This window comes from Zonotrichia leucophrys, chromosome Z (assembly GCF_028769735.1).
Source record: "Zonotrichia leucophrys gambelii isolate GWCS_2022_RI chromosome Z, RI_Zleu_2.0, whole genome shotgun sequence".
In the NCBI taxonomy this organism is placed as follows: Eukaryota; Metazoa; Chordata; class Aves; order Passeriformes; family Passerellidae; genus Zonotrichia; species Zonotrichia leucophrys.
The window spans coordinates 302,894-320,875 of NC_088200.1; the positions used below are offsets into that span (position 1 = coordinate 302,894).

Sequence of the window (17,982 nt, forward strand, 5' to 3'; positions counted from 1 at the left end):
CTGGCAAGCACTTCATGGGCTTGGAGCCAAATCTTCCACCCCATTTACAGGGATGCTGTTGCTTTCTGTGCCCAAGGACCTCCCAGGGTCTCCAGGTTATTGTTATCCTTCTTCTAAAGAGCATGTTTAATTAAAGAGCAGGTATTTCCTAAAAGATTTTATTTGATCTGGGGACATCACGTGAAGGAAACCACAAAAAGACACTTTTCCCCCAAATCTTTATAGCCCTGTATGGAAATGGTTGAAAGCTTCTTACACCAGTTTTCAGGTGTCACTTTTGTCTGAATTCACACAACTGAGATGAAGGCACAGAAATGGTAAAGCTCGTGGCTGCTTTTGAGAGAGGGATATCAAACCTCTGTCTTTTGGACAGGAAGAAAAATGGGGGCTGAGATCTCTGGCAAACCCCACTGAAGCAGTTTGGCTGTTAACTAACTGTATGCTTGTCACACACTCTAAAGGTCATGTCTGGGGATAACTCCTGTTTCTCCTTCAGGCATGGCCAGGCGGAACTGTGAGTTTGAGCTGCCTTCAATTCTAAAAGGAGCAAAAATCCTGAGGCTGTCTGGGTTTGAGGTAAGGGAACAAATTCTCCTTTGAAAAGATGACATTAAAAGTAGGGACAGCCCATTGTGAGAAAATCTATCCTCGTGCTTCCAAAGCCTCCCCGAGGAGGAGGACTTGTCCTAACTTGGGTAAACCTCCACCAAGCTGCTGTGAGGCACCTGGCATTTGGAATGGGAGAAGCCATTCCGTGCCCTGCAGACACAGGAGAAGTGATTGTCAGCTGCAACCCAAACACTGGGGTTACGAAACCCAAAGTGCAGGAGAAATCTCCACCCTGAAAGGAGATATGCATGCTGATTTGGGATTCCAGTGGGATGGGTGGGGTGGCTGTGCTGATTGCAGTTTGGGGCAGGAATGACAGAGGATTTACAAAAGCTGGGCTCCTTCCCAGAGCGCTGTTTGTCTGCAGAGAGGGGTTCTAGTGCAAATTCCCATTGATAATCCTGCACAGAATGAGCAATACAGGCAACCGTGGCCTGTGCTGGGGTGGTGACAGCTCTTCAGGTGGCCCACCAGCCTCAGCAGGATGTGAGCTAAGAAAAGCCATGTTTGGGGGGTAGCCCAGCGCCGCAAGCACCAAATCCTCAGCCAAAAAGCGCTTTACAGGAAGGTGCAGGTCTGTTGTCTCTGGGTGGTGTTTGCCATGGCTCTGACTCCCAAAGTGCCACCCTGTAACGGGCTGGGAGGGCAGGAAAAGGGGACGAGGATTGCAAAGGCACTGCTTGGAACTGAAATGGATTGTTTGAAAGCTGGGGATCTTGGAGGGACTGGATGTGCTGCAGATTTGCAGCAGGAAAGGGCCTGTAAAAGCACAAATCCCTGGAGAACACGGACAGCTGATACTTACTCCTTATGGACCATAAGAACCGGGAGAAATCAAATGACAGAATTCTAGAGAGGCCACCAGAAGGAGGTGATTTTCCACTCTGGCCAGTTCCAGAGACAAGAGACCAGGCATGGTGAGCCGGAGTGTTAATTGCAGCAGTGTTTTAGGTCTGGGTTTTTCCTCCCTCAGGGGTGAGCAGCCCCGGGGTGCCTGCAGAGGTTTGTGTGTGGTGGAACAGGAGGGACAGCATTGCTGGGGAGATGCCCCCAAGATTAGAGGCTCTGGCCTGACTCAGGCCCCCGTGACTCACCTGAGCACCCACATTGCCATGGCAGCCGTGGAAAGCTCCTGAGGCTGACTCCAGCCCCAGCAATCAGCCCTGGGTCTGCTCTCCAGGCCTCTGCTCTCCCTCCTGCCACCCATCAGACAGCTGGGTGAGCCTGGCACAGGGTGAGCCCCAGCAACTTTACTCCCATACATGCTTCAGGTCTCATTTCATGTTTCCTCTTTTTTTAATCTTTCTTTCCTTGCTCATGCCTGCAGTGTTATATTGTCTCTGCGAACTGAGCAACAATTAACAATTTATGTTTGGTGGGAGCTTGATTCAACTTGGCTTATAGCTTTTTTTCTATGCCATTCTCAATAATACATTATGAAATACTGACATATTTTTAAATAGTTAATCTTTTACTAGTTTTCTGTGTTCTGAACCATGCTCAGCCCCCAGCCATTTCAATGATGCTTCAAGGAAGGTATATACTGAGAACACAGAGGCAATTATGTTAGTCCAACAGCAACCTGATAAAATATTAACATTTCTTATGAAATTTTTCCAGAAGGAAGGAAAAAAATCATCACTAGCGAGAAGCTTTGCAGTGAGAAAAGCCTTTTTTCAGCAAAAAATTGTTAAGTAACACCATTAAATATTGAACGATGCTGAGGTGTGTCTGTACACAGCCTCATTTCAGCCCAGTGTGATGCAGATTTTATTTCCTCCTCTGCAGAAATCACGAAATCCTGTTTTAAACCACGACGGAAGAGCCAATCAGATAAAATCTGTACCTTTCCACTATACTTTTATGATTTGTTAAGTTCACTGGAATGAGTAATACAGTGTGAATAGAACATTTTAAATACCCCTTGGCAGTCACTGAAGTACAGTAATAATTTAAAAGATACAGGAATCACCAAACTCCATGTGCAGCTGGTGCCACATCGAACCAAAGGGAGCCTTGTCTGGGTGATTTTCACCTCTGCACTCCCATTTTGTGTTTCACCAGAGCTGTTGAGAATAAATAAATGATAAATTGAACAGCAAAAAGCAAGTCATTCTGGGCAGCCTCTGGCAGCAGCTTGCTCTCATAATGCTGTTTGGTGAGCTGGAAGCATCCAGCTCATTTCCTAAAGAGCATTTTCTGCTTAGGTCGGGGCTCTATTAATCTGTTCAAGCCAATTCTCTAAAATCCAAACCATCTGTATTTGGGAAGATCATGGTTGATTTGGATTCTCTTTGTGTCTGCTGCCAGTAGATGATTAAAAGTACGAGGGATTTAGAGTGTAAAGTCTCCCCGCTGGCATGTTACAGTGACCTTCTAAGTAGCATCTCCCAATGTTTGGGCAACAGCTGGTCCAGCTAAGTGCAGCAGGGAACAAAGAGCAGCCAGGCACGCTGGGGATGGCTGAGCTTTGGCAGGGCCGTGCCTGCGAGGGTGGGGAAGGCTGAGCTCTCAGCGTTCCACCGGCAGCCCCCGAAGGAACGCACGGCAATGCCCAGGTAACAGCACCTCTGTCTCAGGGTGCCCGGGGTTTGCAGGGAGGCACCGGAGCAGACATGGCCCACACTGTCCCCATGTCCCCACGGCCCTGCTGAGCGGGGGCAGCTGCTGCATCCCCACTGCCGCTGCTCCCCTCCTGCACAGCTGGAGGGAGAACCGCCAGCCCCAAGACACACCACATCTATTTGTCTCAGAAAATTGTAAATAATTCATGGGGCTTGGGTCTATAAAGAGGCCAGTTATAAATCATCCGAGCTGCACCTGGAGATTTCTGATGTCGGCATTATCACATAAATTACATCTCTCCAGGGCCATCTATTACTGTAAACACAATTCCAAAGAGGAATTATGCATGTGACATGCACAGGCAAACAAACAAGCAATCTTCAGCCTGGGTTTGATACTAAAGCTTTGCAATCCCACTGAGCTGTTAGTGGTGCTAATTTTCTGCTCCGGCCTCAGAGATCCTTCCATCCTGCTCCTGTACAGGTGTACTTTTCCCTGGGGAGCACCTGTTGGCGGGAATGCTGGCTGGCTGTGCACCACAGCAGCCCAGTGCTGAGAGGTGCAAGGGAAAAGCCATGGACGTGACTTTGGAGGGACATGAACATGTGCTGCAGAAAAGATCTGGATTCTCAGATTTCCATGTATCACCATCTTTACCGTGCTGGGATTACAGTCCAGTTACAGATGTTGAATTACAGCAACTGTTTCCTTTTCATTCTGCCCTTCAGAAACCAACATTCTTGGATAGGAACATGCAGGTTCCTGATAGTTTCCACCTCCTGGTGTCAGCACAGACAGATATGGGAGGCAAAGAACGGAGGTGTGTTTGTGGACTGAATGAGAGGACTCCTGAAATCCTTGGCATCCAGGGGATGAGAGGTGGCAGAGATGCTTCTGCTAAGGCAACCAAGTAGGTGAGTGTAAAGCAGAGGGGCAAAGCTACATCCAGAGCTGGGAATGATCTGCTGAGCTTGGAACAAAGAGGAATCAAAGGGAATGTATCTTGGAGAGAGAATGTGGAGTGAGCCCGGTGCCAGGTGCTCCTGTGGGCTCCACCATCGCAGGGCTGGCCTTGGCCAGGCAAGCAGGAGCAGCCTGGCCGTGCTGCTGGGGAAGCCCCTGCCCTGCCCAGCCCTGCCCTGCCCGCACCACGTGTGCTTTATGGCCAGCAGGGACGGGGCAGTGCAAAGGCTGATGTCTCCCCAGGCTGGACTTTATCAGCTCCGAGGCACTGCTGCCTGGGCAGAGGTCACATCCTTCCTGCCCCACAAAGGGCTTTGGAAAGGCTGGGAAAACACTTTCAGGCCTACAGACTGCTGTGGGATCTCTCCCTTTTCCCATTCTGCTTGGCTCTGTGGAACAGAAAGAGGCTCAAAGCACCTGAGCACACAGAGGCGGGCTGTGAAGCCAGTGGCACTTGTCTGAAGTGCCCAGAACCGCCCTGTGCTGGGCTGTGGTGACAGATCTGTCCCGTGCCAGTAGCCCCACGTGCCTTCGGTGACACATTGTGCACGTCAAGGTAAATGTGGCAGAGCATAAACGTGTCTGGGCACCGCTGCCATGGAACTCCCTCAACAGCCTCCACTTAAGCACCACCGTACTGCCAGGAGACAGCGAGAGATCATAAATGGGAGATCAGCACAGGGAGGGGCACGGCTGGGGACAGAGCCAGCCCAGGGGCACGAGGCAAATCAAAACCTCATGCAGATCTAGAGCGAGACTTGATTTTGCCCAGAAGTGCCCTCACTCCAAGTGCCCACGGTGCTTTGTTTCCCTAAAACTTGTGATGGGGACGGTAGAAATGGCACAGTGAGCCACCACCTCTGACTGCTCTGCAGAGCCGCCAGCAGCGGGGGCTTCGCTCCTGCGCATCCCGGTCCCGCAGGGGGACACATCTCGGGACACGGCCCGGTGCCGCCTGGGGAGCGCTCTCGCAGTCCGGGCCCAGCAGTGCCGCTCCCGTCCACTGGGGGGCGCCACCCACACGCGCCCGCTGCCCCCGCGCGCCAGCTCCGCGCGCATCCCTCGCGCGCGCATCCCTCGCGCCCCCTCACGCGCCCCCTCACAGCCCCTCACGCGCCCCCTCACGCGCCCCCTCACAGCCCCTCGCGCCCAATCACGCGCCCCTCACGCGCCCCCTCACAGCCCCTCGCGCCCCCTCACAGCCCCTCGCGCCCAATCACGCGCCCCCTCGCGCGCCCCCTCACGCGCCCCCTCACAGCCCCTCGCGCCCCCTCGCGCGCCCCCTCACAGCCCCTCGCGCCCCCTCACGGCCCCTCGCGCGCCCCCTCACAGCCCCTCGCGCCCCCTCACGCGCCCCCTCACAGCCCCTCGCGCCCCCTCACGGCCCCTCACGCCCGTCCCTCAGGGCGGTGCGGGAGCGGAGCGGGGCCCCTCCCGCGCTTTGTGCCGCGCCCCGCCCGCTGCCGTTGGGCCGGCCCGGCGCTCTCCCCGCCCCGCCGGCGCTCCCCGTCCCTGCGGCCGCGCTCAGCCCCGGCCCGCGGCGGCGGCGGCAGCGCGGGCGGCCCCCGGCGGCCCCGCCCCCGGCCCCTTTCCGCCGGGCTCGGCTCCCGGCGTCTTCCGCCGCCCGCGGGCCAGCGGCGGCAGCAGGAGAAGGCGGCGGCAGCGCGGGCGGCGGCGGGCGGCTCGGCGGGCCCGGGAGCGGCTCCATGGCGACCGCGGCGACGGAACCGGTGTACGGGCTCTCGGAGGACGAGGTGGGTCGGCGCGGACGGGCTGGGTTGGGGTGTGCCGGGGCCCCGTCGGCGGGAGCCGCGGCTGAGGTTCGGGAGCTGGGCGAAGGTCGACGGTCGGTCCGGGAGGGCAAGCGTTGCCCGCCCCTCAGGGCTTCGCGCCCCTCCCGCAGCGGCCACTTGCCCGGGGGCGGCCCGGGTCGGGGAGCGCTGTCCGCACCCCAGGCAGGTGCGGCCGCCCAGAGCCCGCGGGTGCCTCGGTGGGGCCGGCGGCGAACAAAGAGCCGCGGCCGGCGGTGCTGCGGGCGGGGGCGGCCGCCCCTCTCCGCCTCCTCCCCGCAGCGCTGCCGGTGTCCCCAGGGGAGCGGCCGCGGGGCCGGAGCGGAGCAGCCGCCGGGCCGGTGCGCCGGGTACTGTGTCAGACACAGCCTGGCCCCAATGCAGATGGAGCTGATAAGCGGGGTAGGACCCGCGATAACTAATCACCGTGTGCCGGCTTTATCAGCCGATGTCTTCTGCAGAATCAAGCAAATCATACAGGCATTAGGAGAATAGTCCAGTTTACTTTAGGTGAATGTTAAAAATCTTACTTAATGCCCTTTTTGTTTCATTGCCTTGGTCAGGTGCTCCTTTTCTTAGGAGCCAGTGTCATAGAGCATCAGCAATGGGCAAGGCTGCATTATGGGCTGTGGTTTCGGGGTATCGGCTGTTAGGAACGCATGTATATCTTCTATTTTTACAGGCGAGAATAGTAATTATAACAGCATTGCTTCCGGTTTTGTGGGGCTGAACACAACGGGTGATGTGTCAGTCTGTCTGTAGTGTAGAAGAAACATTAAAAACATCCTCTGCCTTGTGAAACTGGCAGTGTTTCTTACCTGGTGTATTTCAGCGGCACCGGGTCTGGATGACTGTAATGTTTAATTCTCATTGGGAAGGAGGTTCCTGGGCAGGAGTGGGTGTTTTGGGAAGGGGGGGGTGTCATTCTGTTGTTGTTAAATTATAAAGCTGAGAGCAGAGTGATTGCAAATGCTCTGCGTGTTTGTGAAGGTAGGGGAGAGGAGAGGGCGTTGCAGGAGCATTGGGTGATGTAGATAGCGAGCACAACGGCGGAGGAGAACCTTCTCCCTGGGCTGTTTCCATAAGCCTTAGCGTGAGCACAGCGGTGGCTGGCACCAGTCCCCGAGCAGCTTTGGGCCGGCTCCGGTGCATTGCCTCACGCTGCAGGTAGCTGGGCCCACTGCTGGGCCATCTGCAGGGCCCTGCTTGCTCCGGGGCTGCCCTGCGGTAATGCTGTCCGGTCCTGGGCTCCAGAGGGCCTCTGGTGATCTTGCCTGCTGCTGGGGGGTTTGCACATGCTTCGGGAACAGCTAAAGGCAGTGGGGTTTGCTGGCCCAGCATGGGCATTCCAAGACATTTGGTTGGAGGTGCTTTTGTGCTTATATTAGCAAGTGTGCTCTGTGAGGAAAAGGGAAGCCTGGAGCCACCCTGCCAGGTCCCAGGGAGGTGGCTGAGAACATCACGCTGGAATTGGGCTGCTGCCTTTTCTGTTGTGCGTGCGCTTGGCTGTGTCTTTTGTCCCTGCCTCCTGCCTCGACATATGCTGGTACTTGCACAGAATGCTAAAGAGAAATGGATACAGGGAGAAATCTGCTGGCTGCTCTCACCTTGGCTTGGAGGTGGAGGGATCTTTGGACAGCAGGGGCTGTTCCTGCCATGATGCTCAGCCCCAGCAGATGCTGGGGACTTGGCCTGTGGAGCAGTGGGCAGGGAGATGTGGTTTTACCTCCCGAGGTAAAACCAAGCTGTTAGAAAAGGAGCTGCTGGGAAAAGAAAGGCTTTGGTCTCTCAGCAGTGACCAATATCACAGCTGCAGTGATGACCACAGCCACACTGCCTGAGGGACAGCAGTCTGTGCTTTGTCTCCGGCTTTGCTGTGCATCTGCTGATGCTGGACGCTTCTCAGGAAGAGCAGTGACCATCTAAAACTACACTGGGAGTCCACAAATGGAAATAGGATGGAAGAAAGAGGGAAAAGGGTCTGAGGGAGGAGTGGCATGGAGAAGGGTGCAGGTGATACTTAGAGCCTGTTGGGCTGTAGTTTCATGACCCTGAGAGCCTGACCCACTGTTGAGTCTCTAGTAATGGGCGGGGAGGATGGTCTCTCTCAGGAAGGTGGCTGTATGAAAGCTCTAGTGAAGGTAAAGCTCAGGTGGGCTGACAGTTCTTTGCACGCTGGCCTGTGGGTAATGACTTCCCTCTAGCATGGGCCTGGACTTGGCTCATCATTTTTTGGAAAGCAGAGCTCTATTAGCTGTGAGAGAGCCGTGAGAGGCTGAGTTAGGTACGTGAACATATTCAGCCTATTCATTTCCTTTGTTCCTGCCTGGGTTTGAAGTGCAGTTTGCAGTTCTGTTGTAGATGGGTTTTGGAGGGCTTTGAGTTGGCCTTGTGCAATGCTTCCACTGCTGGCACATTTGCTGATTGGAAAATGCAGTGATTTACATGCGAGCCGGACTCGCGGAGTGGCTCTCCAGGGAGAGAAGCAGCAATCTCTCCTGCAGACCAGAGGCACGGGCTTCCCTCCCGCTGCACAGCTGGTGTGTGTGCTAGGCGTGGAGCAGGCCCGGCTGCGTGTGCCGGCGTGTCTGCACACCGTGGGCCTGCACTCATCCCTGTGCGCGGGGCTGCCTTCCATGCCAATGTGCTTCCCTTTTGCCCAAGCACTCTGACAGGTGTTGGAACACCAGGCCTTTTGGGGATTTGGGGCTCGCTGACTCACAGGGGATGAGCCAACCATTGCAGTTTTTCATGGCAGATGATGTTGTGTTCATAGATCAGCCTCCTTGTAAACCTGAACTGTAAAGTGTTTTATATTAATTAGTTAAAATGAGTTGTAAATGAGATTCATACCCTGCCAGTTTTTCACTGTCAGGATGACCTCAGCACTGGGCCAGGCTGCTCAGAGGCTGTTGGAGCTCCATCCTTGGGGCTGTTTGGGACCATTGGGACACAGGCCTGGGCAGCCAGCTCTGGCTTAAACCAGGGTGGGCCAGGTGACCTTCAGAGGCTCGTGCCAACCTCAACCTCTTTGTGATTCTGTGAAATAGTATTTATACGGGCTCCTGGAAGCTTAGGTACAGTGTATATAAAAACTTACAGCCCTTTGTAGTGGAAAATATTTGTGAATGAAGTGCACCTCTTGTTTGTTTCAGTTTGGGTTTCTTGATAGTCAGATGTTGCCCACACAAATCCACAAACATTTTGCTTTCTTAGTGTCCTTGGGTGGAAGCAAAACTTGCAGCTCCTTGGAACTTGTTTGCTTTAATAAAAAATGGAACTTCAGAAAAAAGATCCTCGAAGAGTGTCTTTTTATACTTTAAAATATTAGGAGGAAAAGAGGTTCATATGTGAAACTGCTCTCTGCAGTTCCAGCATTCTTCTCTTTTTAAGTTCTGTTCAACTTCTGTGACTTGTGATTGAGTCAATTGGAATTAGAAGCTTCCTACTGAGATGACATTTTGTCATGCCTTAGAATTTGTCAAAAGGATCTTATGTTCCTGAAAATATCTCAATGTGTGAGATACAATCCCATATGCCTCAAGATAAATAATTCTGTGTGTAGTCACTGTAGCCTAACCTTTCATCACTGTTCTGGTGTGCTGTGCTGGGCAAAGCCTTGTGCCTGAAGAGTGAATCCTAAAGGATTTCAGAACCTCAGGAGCCTGTGTGGTGCTTTGCTTTACTGAGACACACTTTGGGGAAAGGGAAACAAACACAGCTCTGAGTATGATGGAAAAGGTTCCTATGGACAGGAAAGCACAGGACTGTACTGGATCAGCACCTGTACTGGATCTGGCATCAAGGTAAGGAGTAAGCCAGGATTTGCTGCAGTGGTGCTGTGGTGAAATGCAGCTCGTGCTGTGATGGGTAAACTGTCTGCAAACTGTTTCAGACTGAGGCATGTGGGAGGTTGGCTTTTGTGCCTCGTGTTTACATGTTCCTGATGGATTTGTTGCTCTGGAATGATCTCCCTTGAGGGTATCTCTTTCCCAGTACTCGAGTATCATGTTAGCAGATCCATGAGATGGGGCTGCAAAGGCCTCAAGAAGGTGTTATTGCTCATTATCAGCAGGATTTGCTGGGGAGGAAAAGGGCTGTGATTTTCCCTCCCTCCCTGGACTTGGTGGCAGCAGTGACATGTGGGAGTTCAGGCCTGGATCTCTCTGCTTTGCATTTGAAGCAAACCATCAACTTTGGAAGTAACGGCAATGCTGAGTTGTTTGGGCAGTGTCAGCGTGGTAGATGGTTGCAGTTAGATTTTGGGTGACGTTTCCTGTTGTGTGGTCTCGTGGTGAGGCTGTACCTTACAGCTCACCCGGCTTCCGCGCTGTGCTGGCACGGCCAGAGATGTTTCCTGAGCCCAGGCTGTGCCCACAGAGCCCCTGCCAGGACAGGTGCTGGGGAGGGGTTCCAGAGCCATGTCCCTTCATTGCCAGCTCAGCTCCTGGAGCAGCGCTGGAGCTCCGGGTGCTGTGGCACTGGAAGGGTGCTGGATGAAGGACCAGGGGAAGCAGCTTGTGGGTGGCTGTGGCTCCTCAGCTGTGAGGTGGAAAGGGGCAGCGTTGGGGGGGGCCTGTGTGCCCAGGGATGCGCCCCTGGCCCCATGAGCTCCAGCCCAGCCCACTGTGTTCTTGAAACTGGAGGCTTTATGTGAAAAAACCCCTGAGTTCCTTGAGAAGATGCACCCTTTGTCACCACCACTGAACACAGACCCTTTAAATGAGAGCTCTGTTGTTTCTGCTCTGAATATTCCAGTTACATAAAAGCTTCACTGTGCCTTCTGAGTGTGAGAGGGGCCTCCCTTGGTCACAGCTCTGACAGTGTCTTAGCCATAAGCAATTCAGAATAGTGACTTTTTTATTGACCCCGAATTGTTTTTATAGACTCTAAGTGCACTGGCTACAGGGCTAGCATGTAAACCTTAAATGATGATTAAAAAGTCTAGGTAAGGAAGCATTTCATAAATGACAGGGCTTGCATATCTACTTGTGTGGCAGAATATCAAAATAGGCTGTGGTTCTCAGGAGGTCAATAGATTTTTTATAACAGCCTGCATTTTAAACTAGCTTTTGATGAGTTATTGGCATGTTTTGGTCACTAGTGCTGACACTAAGTAAATTCTAGTTTTATTATAAAATTAATGTAAAGACATTGAAGGAGGCTTGTAGTAATATGAGGGTCTGAGGAATGTTAGTTTTAGCTATACCCCCATTCAGAGATGCTCTGTCTCGCCTGGCTGTTGTCCTGTCCTCTGAGGGCGGTGTGTCGGTAGTGCAGCCCGTGGTTCCGCTGCTGCCTTAGGGAAGGGGGATAAGCGTTCCTTGGGTGTCATGTGCAGGGCGGGCCGCTGGAGGGCGCTGTGCAATAAGAAATGGGAGCGCGAGGTTCTCCTCTGCTCCTGCACAGAGGCCATTTTCCTGGGAAGCAAACATGGACTGTGAGCCCCACACCTGTTGATGAGCAGGCACCTCATCCCCGGGGCACAGCTTGCGCTGGGAGGTACGGTTAACAGATTTCTGACGGGATTTTTTTGTGTTTTGTGTTGAAAATATCACCAGGCATGCTATGAGTGCTGAATGAGCTTACCTGTCAGAAGGGAATCAGTGTTACATTTTAGGATTTTGTGGGAAGAATTCACCCCTGCAGCTTCTAGGCTGGACTTGTATGTGCTAAGGACCTTCAACTGGTGCTGGTATTTAATATTATATATTTAATATAATATGATATTTAATATCATATATTTAATATTATATGCTAAGGACCTTCAGCTGGTGCTATGCTTGATATGTGCTAAGGACATTCAGCTGGTGCTTATTATGTGCTAACGACCTTCAGGTGGTGCTGGTTATTTAATCTATGCTAACGACCTTCAGCTGGTGCTTTGCTCATTATGTGCTGAGGACCTTCAGCTGGTGCTTATTATGTGCTGATGGCCTTCAGCTGGTGCTGATCCCAGGACAGTTTACTTGCACCTCCATGTTGTACTTGAGTAGAAGAAGTCGAGGCTGATGGCTTCTGGAGCAGCCCACCCAAATCAGTGGATTTGCATTGCTGAAAGAGAGGTGCAGCTTTCTCTCGTACACCCTGGGACCACCTGTGGACAGCGTCCCATGTCTTTGCAGGGCTGTTGGATTGCAGTAACTTCTGGAAAGGTGGTGGAAGTCAGAGGTATGTGGCACGAGCAGCTGGGGTGGTGGTGGAGGGTGTGTGTGAAGGGAGGGTAGGGCACCTGCCCTTTGGTGGCTGTGAGCTGTGGCATTGGCTGTGTCGGTCTCCGGAATCCAGAGCTTTGGCTAGAATCCTGACGAAGTTTCTGACAAGTTTGCGTAAAAGGGGAATGTTAAATAGATTAATTCCCTAACAAATAAGTGGAGTTTTTAACCTTTCTTTAAATATTTCTTGAGTTGACCATTCCTGCTGTTTGTGGTGAAGGGAGTGGTTAGAGGGAGAAGTGGTGAGTGGACAGAACTGTGAGTTTGGGCTTTGTGCTTGTGCTGATTCAGCCTCATGAACAAAGGAACGGCTTTGCTGTGCAGCGATGAGCAATGGATGTGCTTCTTTAACCTCTGTTCTTGGTACAGTGATGTTCGAGGTATTATAAAATATTGGCTATTGTTTGTAACAGTTGAGCTGAAAGAACTTGAAAATGCTCTGTCTTGGACAGGCCTTGCTTTAGTGAACTGAGAGCATACAGCAGTGGTGTAGATGCAGCTCCATTTTATAGCTGAGGGAATGGTGTCACTGTTTAGAGTTCAGGGTTGCAGGATCACTTCCCTGCCTCACTTGGTATCCTCATATGTGCCTTCCCCCCACTCCTTTGTTAAAAGGCAGTCTTAGTGCTAAAGTTTACACCCGTCCCACTGGGTGGGTGGACACCTGAGATGGAGAGCTGCCCTGTCCAAGGAGTGGTGAGTTGGGCAGCTTAGGTGCTGTGTGCCACAGTGAGAGGCACGTTCCTTGCACAGCCTGCGCTTGTTTCAGTAGGATAAGTGCTGGAGGCACACATTTGGGTGGGTACCAGAAAGACCTCTGCATTTATCCTTGCTGGCTGTTTGGTTTGTTTCAGGCCCATCTGGTCAAGTTTGGTAATTTACTATTTTATTCCTTATTTCCAGCGTCTGTAGAAAAACATTGAGTCCTCAGGGTCAGGTACATTCCTGTGCATGCCTGGCCTGGACTGTGTGTGAATAGCAGCACTCTTGCTACCGTGGCCCGAGGAGGCGCTTCTCCTTTCTGTTCCCTGTGGGAGGGAGCCTTGCAGTGTGGTTTTCCCGGGCAGGGTAGGCTGTCCCCAGCAATGCGGTGACGCACCGGGATCCTGCCAGTGTCCGTGCTGATGACTCGCCGTCCCTGCTGTTGGAGCAGGGCGCCTTGGGCGTGCAGTGAGTGGGATGAATCTTGCTTCCTGCCTTCTCTGTCGGCAGCGCCTCCTGGCCGCTGCAGCCCGGCAGGAGGGCTGGTTTCTCCTGCGCCGTCCTTGCCTCGGCTGGCTCCGCTGCTGTTTCTCGCCCACAGTTCTGGGGCTTATCCTCTCCTGCCAGTCATGCTGCTAAGAGGCTTGTAGGAGACGAGAGCATTGTCGTGGAAAGCTAGCTATTCCCATGGCACGGGTAGCCTGAGAGTGCCAGAGGTGTGTTTTCCTTCCTCAGAAGCCGCTCTCTGGCTGTGGCCATGACATCAGGATTCCAGCAGTGCTGCTGGGTTCTCCCTGGAGGTGCAGCGGCCTGAGAGCTGGGCAGGAACAGAGACAGGCTTCCCCTGGCCATCAGGGAGGCTGGCTGTAGGTCTGGAAACCAGAGCTGGATGTGGGCCTTTAGGAGACATAAGGGGCAGTGAACCTGGATGGGTTGTTCTCTTTTTAAGGTAGCGCTATAGATATTTTTTCCAAATTTTTTTTTCCTACAAAGTGGATTATCCTGATGCTTCTATTACCTCTCTTATCCAGCAGCTGCCTTCTCATTCTGTGTTCTGATTAGCATGATAAAGAACATGTTGCATTTTCCTCCCCTGTGTTGAGGCTGAGATTTTACTTATCCCTGTTTTAGGGCAGCTGCGTCCCAAGGGTGGTGGCTGTGGCACTCTGGAACCCCAGAATGGGACAGGTGGTTGCAGCAAAGGCCAGCAGACCCCCCCTGTCCTGCGGGTGCTGTGCTGGGCAGGTCTGACCAGGCTGGGAGCAAGGTCAGAGTTGTTTTTTCCAGGGATATCCTGCAGCTATACTAGAGGTTGTGCCAAATCAAGTTGCAGTCAGGTTTTGGTTTTGTCTTAACTAGTTTCTGTTGTAGTTTGAAAGTCAAACATTGTAAACTAGACTGTGCTAAAAGGTTAACAGGCGGGGTGTGGATTACCTGCCGGGTCATTTGTCCCCGTGTTCCTGCATGCTCCTTATACAAGAGCCCCTTTGGAAGCTGTTGAAACCATGGGCCCTTCACAACTGATAGTGACTGGCCTCAAAGTCTGCAGAGTTAAGATGCTGGAGTTCGTAGCTAGTGTGTTTTCAAGTCCTGTGGTCACCTTCTCATATGTGCCTACTTGTGTCACTTTTTTTTTTTAGAAAAAAGCCTCCCTCATTCATATTTTGGGTCTTGTGCCTTAACACAGACTTCACAAACCAAACTGCTGACCCCGGTGTGGTGGTGTGGTTGGATTTAGTTGCCCTCAGGGCATTGCTGTGCCTGGCAACTTTGGTTTTTTCACTGACCACTTTAGCACTTTTCTTAGTGTCCAAAGTTCCTCACCAGCATTTTTGTTTTCTGATCTTTGGAGCAGATTTTGCAGTGTTGAGTATAAGCAGCTGCAGTATGGGCTTGCATGCAGGACAAATACCATCTCATGGAATGTGTTAGGTTGTCTGTTGGTGTGCAGCCTCAGCCTATCTCCAGTGGGAGCCTGTTAAAGGAAGCAGTTCTGTGCCATTGCAGTTTGGGCTCTGCAGCTCCAGGCTGGTTTTCTCCCTTTGCTTTGTACAGCACGGTCACCATTTAGCAGCAGATTTGGACTTTGTGTAGATCATCTTGTTATTTCTAGAAGGGGGTGTGACTTCATTTAAACCTGCCTGGAGGAAACTTAGCTTGTTCTTCAGACTCGTGTTAATTTGTGTGACCCCAAGAGCCTTTCAGTGCTGTACTTCAGTCACTGTAATATGCATTTGTGTTCTTGGAAGAAAAATCCTATTCTTTATTCCCAAGTTGTTGACTGAGCCCTCTCAAAGTCCTTGTGGTGTCAGGAGCAACCAGCCCTGTGTGTAGCTCATCATCTCTGCAGGCAGCAATGTGACACAGGGTCAGGAATAAGCAGGTAGAAGCAACGGTTTCTTTACACAGCTGGTTGCTGTGGAGGCCGAGCCACTGCCTGTAAGGTGCCTGAGGAATTCAGCATTGCTGTGCCCTCTGCTCCCGTCCTGTTCTGCCTCTTTGGGGAACATGCATCTGTGCTTCCCCGGGACAAGGGCCTGCTCTGGGGTGCTGAATGACTGACCCTATTGCAGCGCTTCTGCAAAACATGGCTTCTGAATGTGCCTTTTGTTTGGGGCATCGAGCCCCAGTTTGCATCCAGAGTGCCTGGCAGGACACAAAGTGCAGCCTTTGTTTTAGATAATGAGTGGTGAATATTTTAATGAGTGTTTCTTAGTCTAGTCAGTGTCAAGTACCATTTTGGGAACAAGTGACTGAGCTAACCTCTGAGCTTGGACTGTCAACAATCCATTTATTGATAGAATTTCACAAATTTTGAAGGAATTTCCCATAAACAATTAATACAACAAAAAACCCCAAAACAAATGGCCACCCCAAATCCAACAACCAATGCAAGCAACACTCCAGCCCTCCCTGAAACACTTCCAAGCAGAACTGATACAAACCAAAAAAGCACTCAGTATTGCTATCACTGTATTTGTTTTACTTTAGAGTCTTTTCTTTTACCGTGTGTGAAAGACAAGCATATTCCATTGAAAGAAGAAAATGCCTTTAAATTAAGATAGTACCTACTTTTCCTCTTCAAAAGCACCTTCAATGCATGTATATATAGGAGAGAGTTTCTGCAGCTGAATTACTCAGTCTCCTGCATTGGGCATATTCTTGTTAATATCTTTTTTTTCACTCCAATTATTTTTCACATGAACTTAAATTCTGTTCTCATCTTTGGCTGTTTGTAACATATCCCTGTATGTCAGTGGATGCTCTGGAGAAGAAGGGAAGGAGATTTGTCTTTCCAGCCGGGAGGGGCTGTGCTTGCTCCTGCTCAGTTGCCAAAATCTAGTCAGCCTTAAGCCTGGATTAGTAACTGAACAGTTTTCCTGTTCTTTGTGAGACACCAGTTCTCAGATGGAAGAGCCTGCTAGCCCTAGGCTATCCATTTATATGACAAATAAATACTTATAATGACCAAAAAGAGTCAAAGCTTTGTCAAGGGCTGCTGTAAGAAAAAGGGAGCAGGAAAGGAAGAGGTAGAAGGAGGTGGTAGAACATAGTGTGCAAGTAGGTTGGAAACACCAGGACTACAGCCAGGATCCAAAAGCCTGACACGAGATGTTTCTGGTGGGAGCAGATCCCTTCCCTATTGACTTGGTCTTTTCACTGGTTTAGGTGGCTGATTTTTGTCCCCTAATCTGTACGGGGGGCAGAGGCTGTAATGGAGTGATTCTTCCCCCAAATGTGAAATTCTTGGGGAGCAAAGCCTTAATGGACAAGATGTACTGCTAGAGGCCTTGACTTGTTATTCTTTTGGTAAAAGAAACTTAATCAAGATGAAGAGGAGAAGCCAAAGGAGTGAACTGCTGCAGTGACTGACAACACCACTCACTGAAATGTTAATGTGTTTGGAAGAATTTTTTCACCAGGGGAGGTTGGAAACTCATACAGTAACATTAATTATTAACTGCAGCCAAGAGCTGGAAGATCTAATTTAATTTCTGGTTGGATAATAGGATGATTCATGCAACAAAACAAACTGTGTCAGAAAATGAAGTGTCTCTGAAAATTGACATTCCCAACTTCTGCTCTGAGCTAAAGCTACTGCAGGTAAGCTATTACAACAGCTAAAAAGTGAAAAGTACAGGCTGAATTCCCTGCAGATGTCAGGCTGTGATCCATAGGAATTAGGAGTTTCTGCCTTCTCCAGCCTGAGCAAACCCCCCTCCTTTAGCCTCTCTGCTTCTGCCCCCAGCAGAGGCACAAGTAAATGCGTTTCTCCAGCCTCTGTGGAGCAGTAACAAGAGCGCTGCCTCACATCAGACACTCCACGGGCTGTTAGGAGAGGTGACTTGTGGGTTCTGGTGTCCCAAAGTAATTGCAGCGTAGCCAGCTCTTCCCTCTGGCAAACACTTCTCCCAGCCTGGCTGAGTGTCGGCACCCAGGGTACCTGAGCCTTGTGTCTTTTGAGACTGAAGGAGTTCAGAGCTGTTTCAGGTTTTAAGAGTGACACTGGCATTTTCATGTCGGTTGGCATAGTTTTCCTTCTCTCGAGCTTTTTCCAGCAAAGCCTGTTTAAGGAGCTCCCTGTCCCATTTTTCTCCAGGTGAAGCAGCCAGTGGTGCAGCTCTGGGCTGTGGGTGTGTGCTGTGGAATCGATCCCTGCAGTTATCTGGGTTAGAAATGAGCCTCCAATCACAGTTTATTGTTGGATTACGGTTTTATTGAATGTGTGTTTTGTCATTAAACAGTGCAGCCACTGGTGGTTTATGGTCCGGAATCATTAAATATCTAACAAGAGTATAGATTGTGGTTACATAAACATGTTTGTGTGATCCGTTGGCAACTAACCGGGCTAGGGGAGTGAATGCAGCTCCGCTTCCCCTGTTTGACACAGGAGCTTTGCGTGCTCTGCCACACCTTCCCCTGGCCCAGGTTGCTCCAAGCCCCGCCCGGCCTGGCCCGAGCTGGGAATGGCATTAACCAGAGTGACATCGCTGCTGAATTCGGGCGGGGAGTGGCTGTGTCTGCTGAGCACTGAGAGAGGCTGTGGGATACATTGGGAAATGATTGTTTAAAATACAGCGTTACACTGGATTTGTGTGCTATTTCACACAGGAAAAAATGGAGATTATAAAGTGTAA

The 17,982-nt window shown here is 51.3% G+C and overlaps 1 protein-coding gene across 5 annotated transcripts in view; it reads left to right on the forward strand.

The window, feature by feature from the left end:
• The first annotated feature begins 5,726 nt into the window (after positions 1 to 5,726).
• LOC135460052 (E3 ubiquitin-protein ligase NEDD4-like) overlaps positions 5,727 to 17,982 on the forward strand; it is a 62,710-nt gene continuing 50,454 nt past the window's right edge. Inside the window, exon 1 of one of the 5 annotated variants that reach the window (XM_064736674.1) lies at positions 5,727 to 5,891. In XM_064736674.1, the coding sequence (XP_064592744.1) occupies positions 5,844 to 5,891 (48 nt within the window). In that variant the 5' untranslated portion in view covers positions 5,727 to 5,843. The remainder of the gene's footprint in view (positions 5,892 to 17,982) is intronic. The other 4 variants (XM_064736673.1, XM_064736676.1, XM_064736675.1 and 1 more) reach the window with 4 other exon arrangements.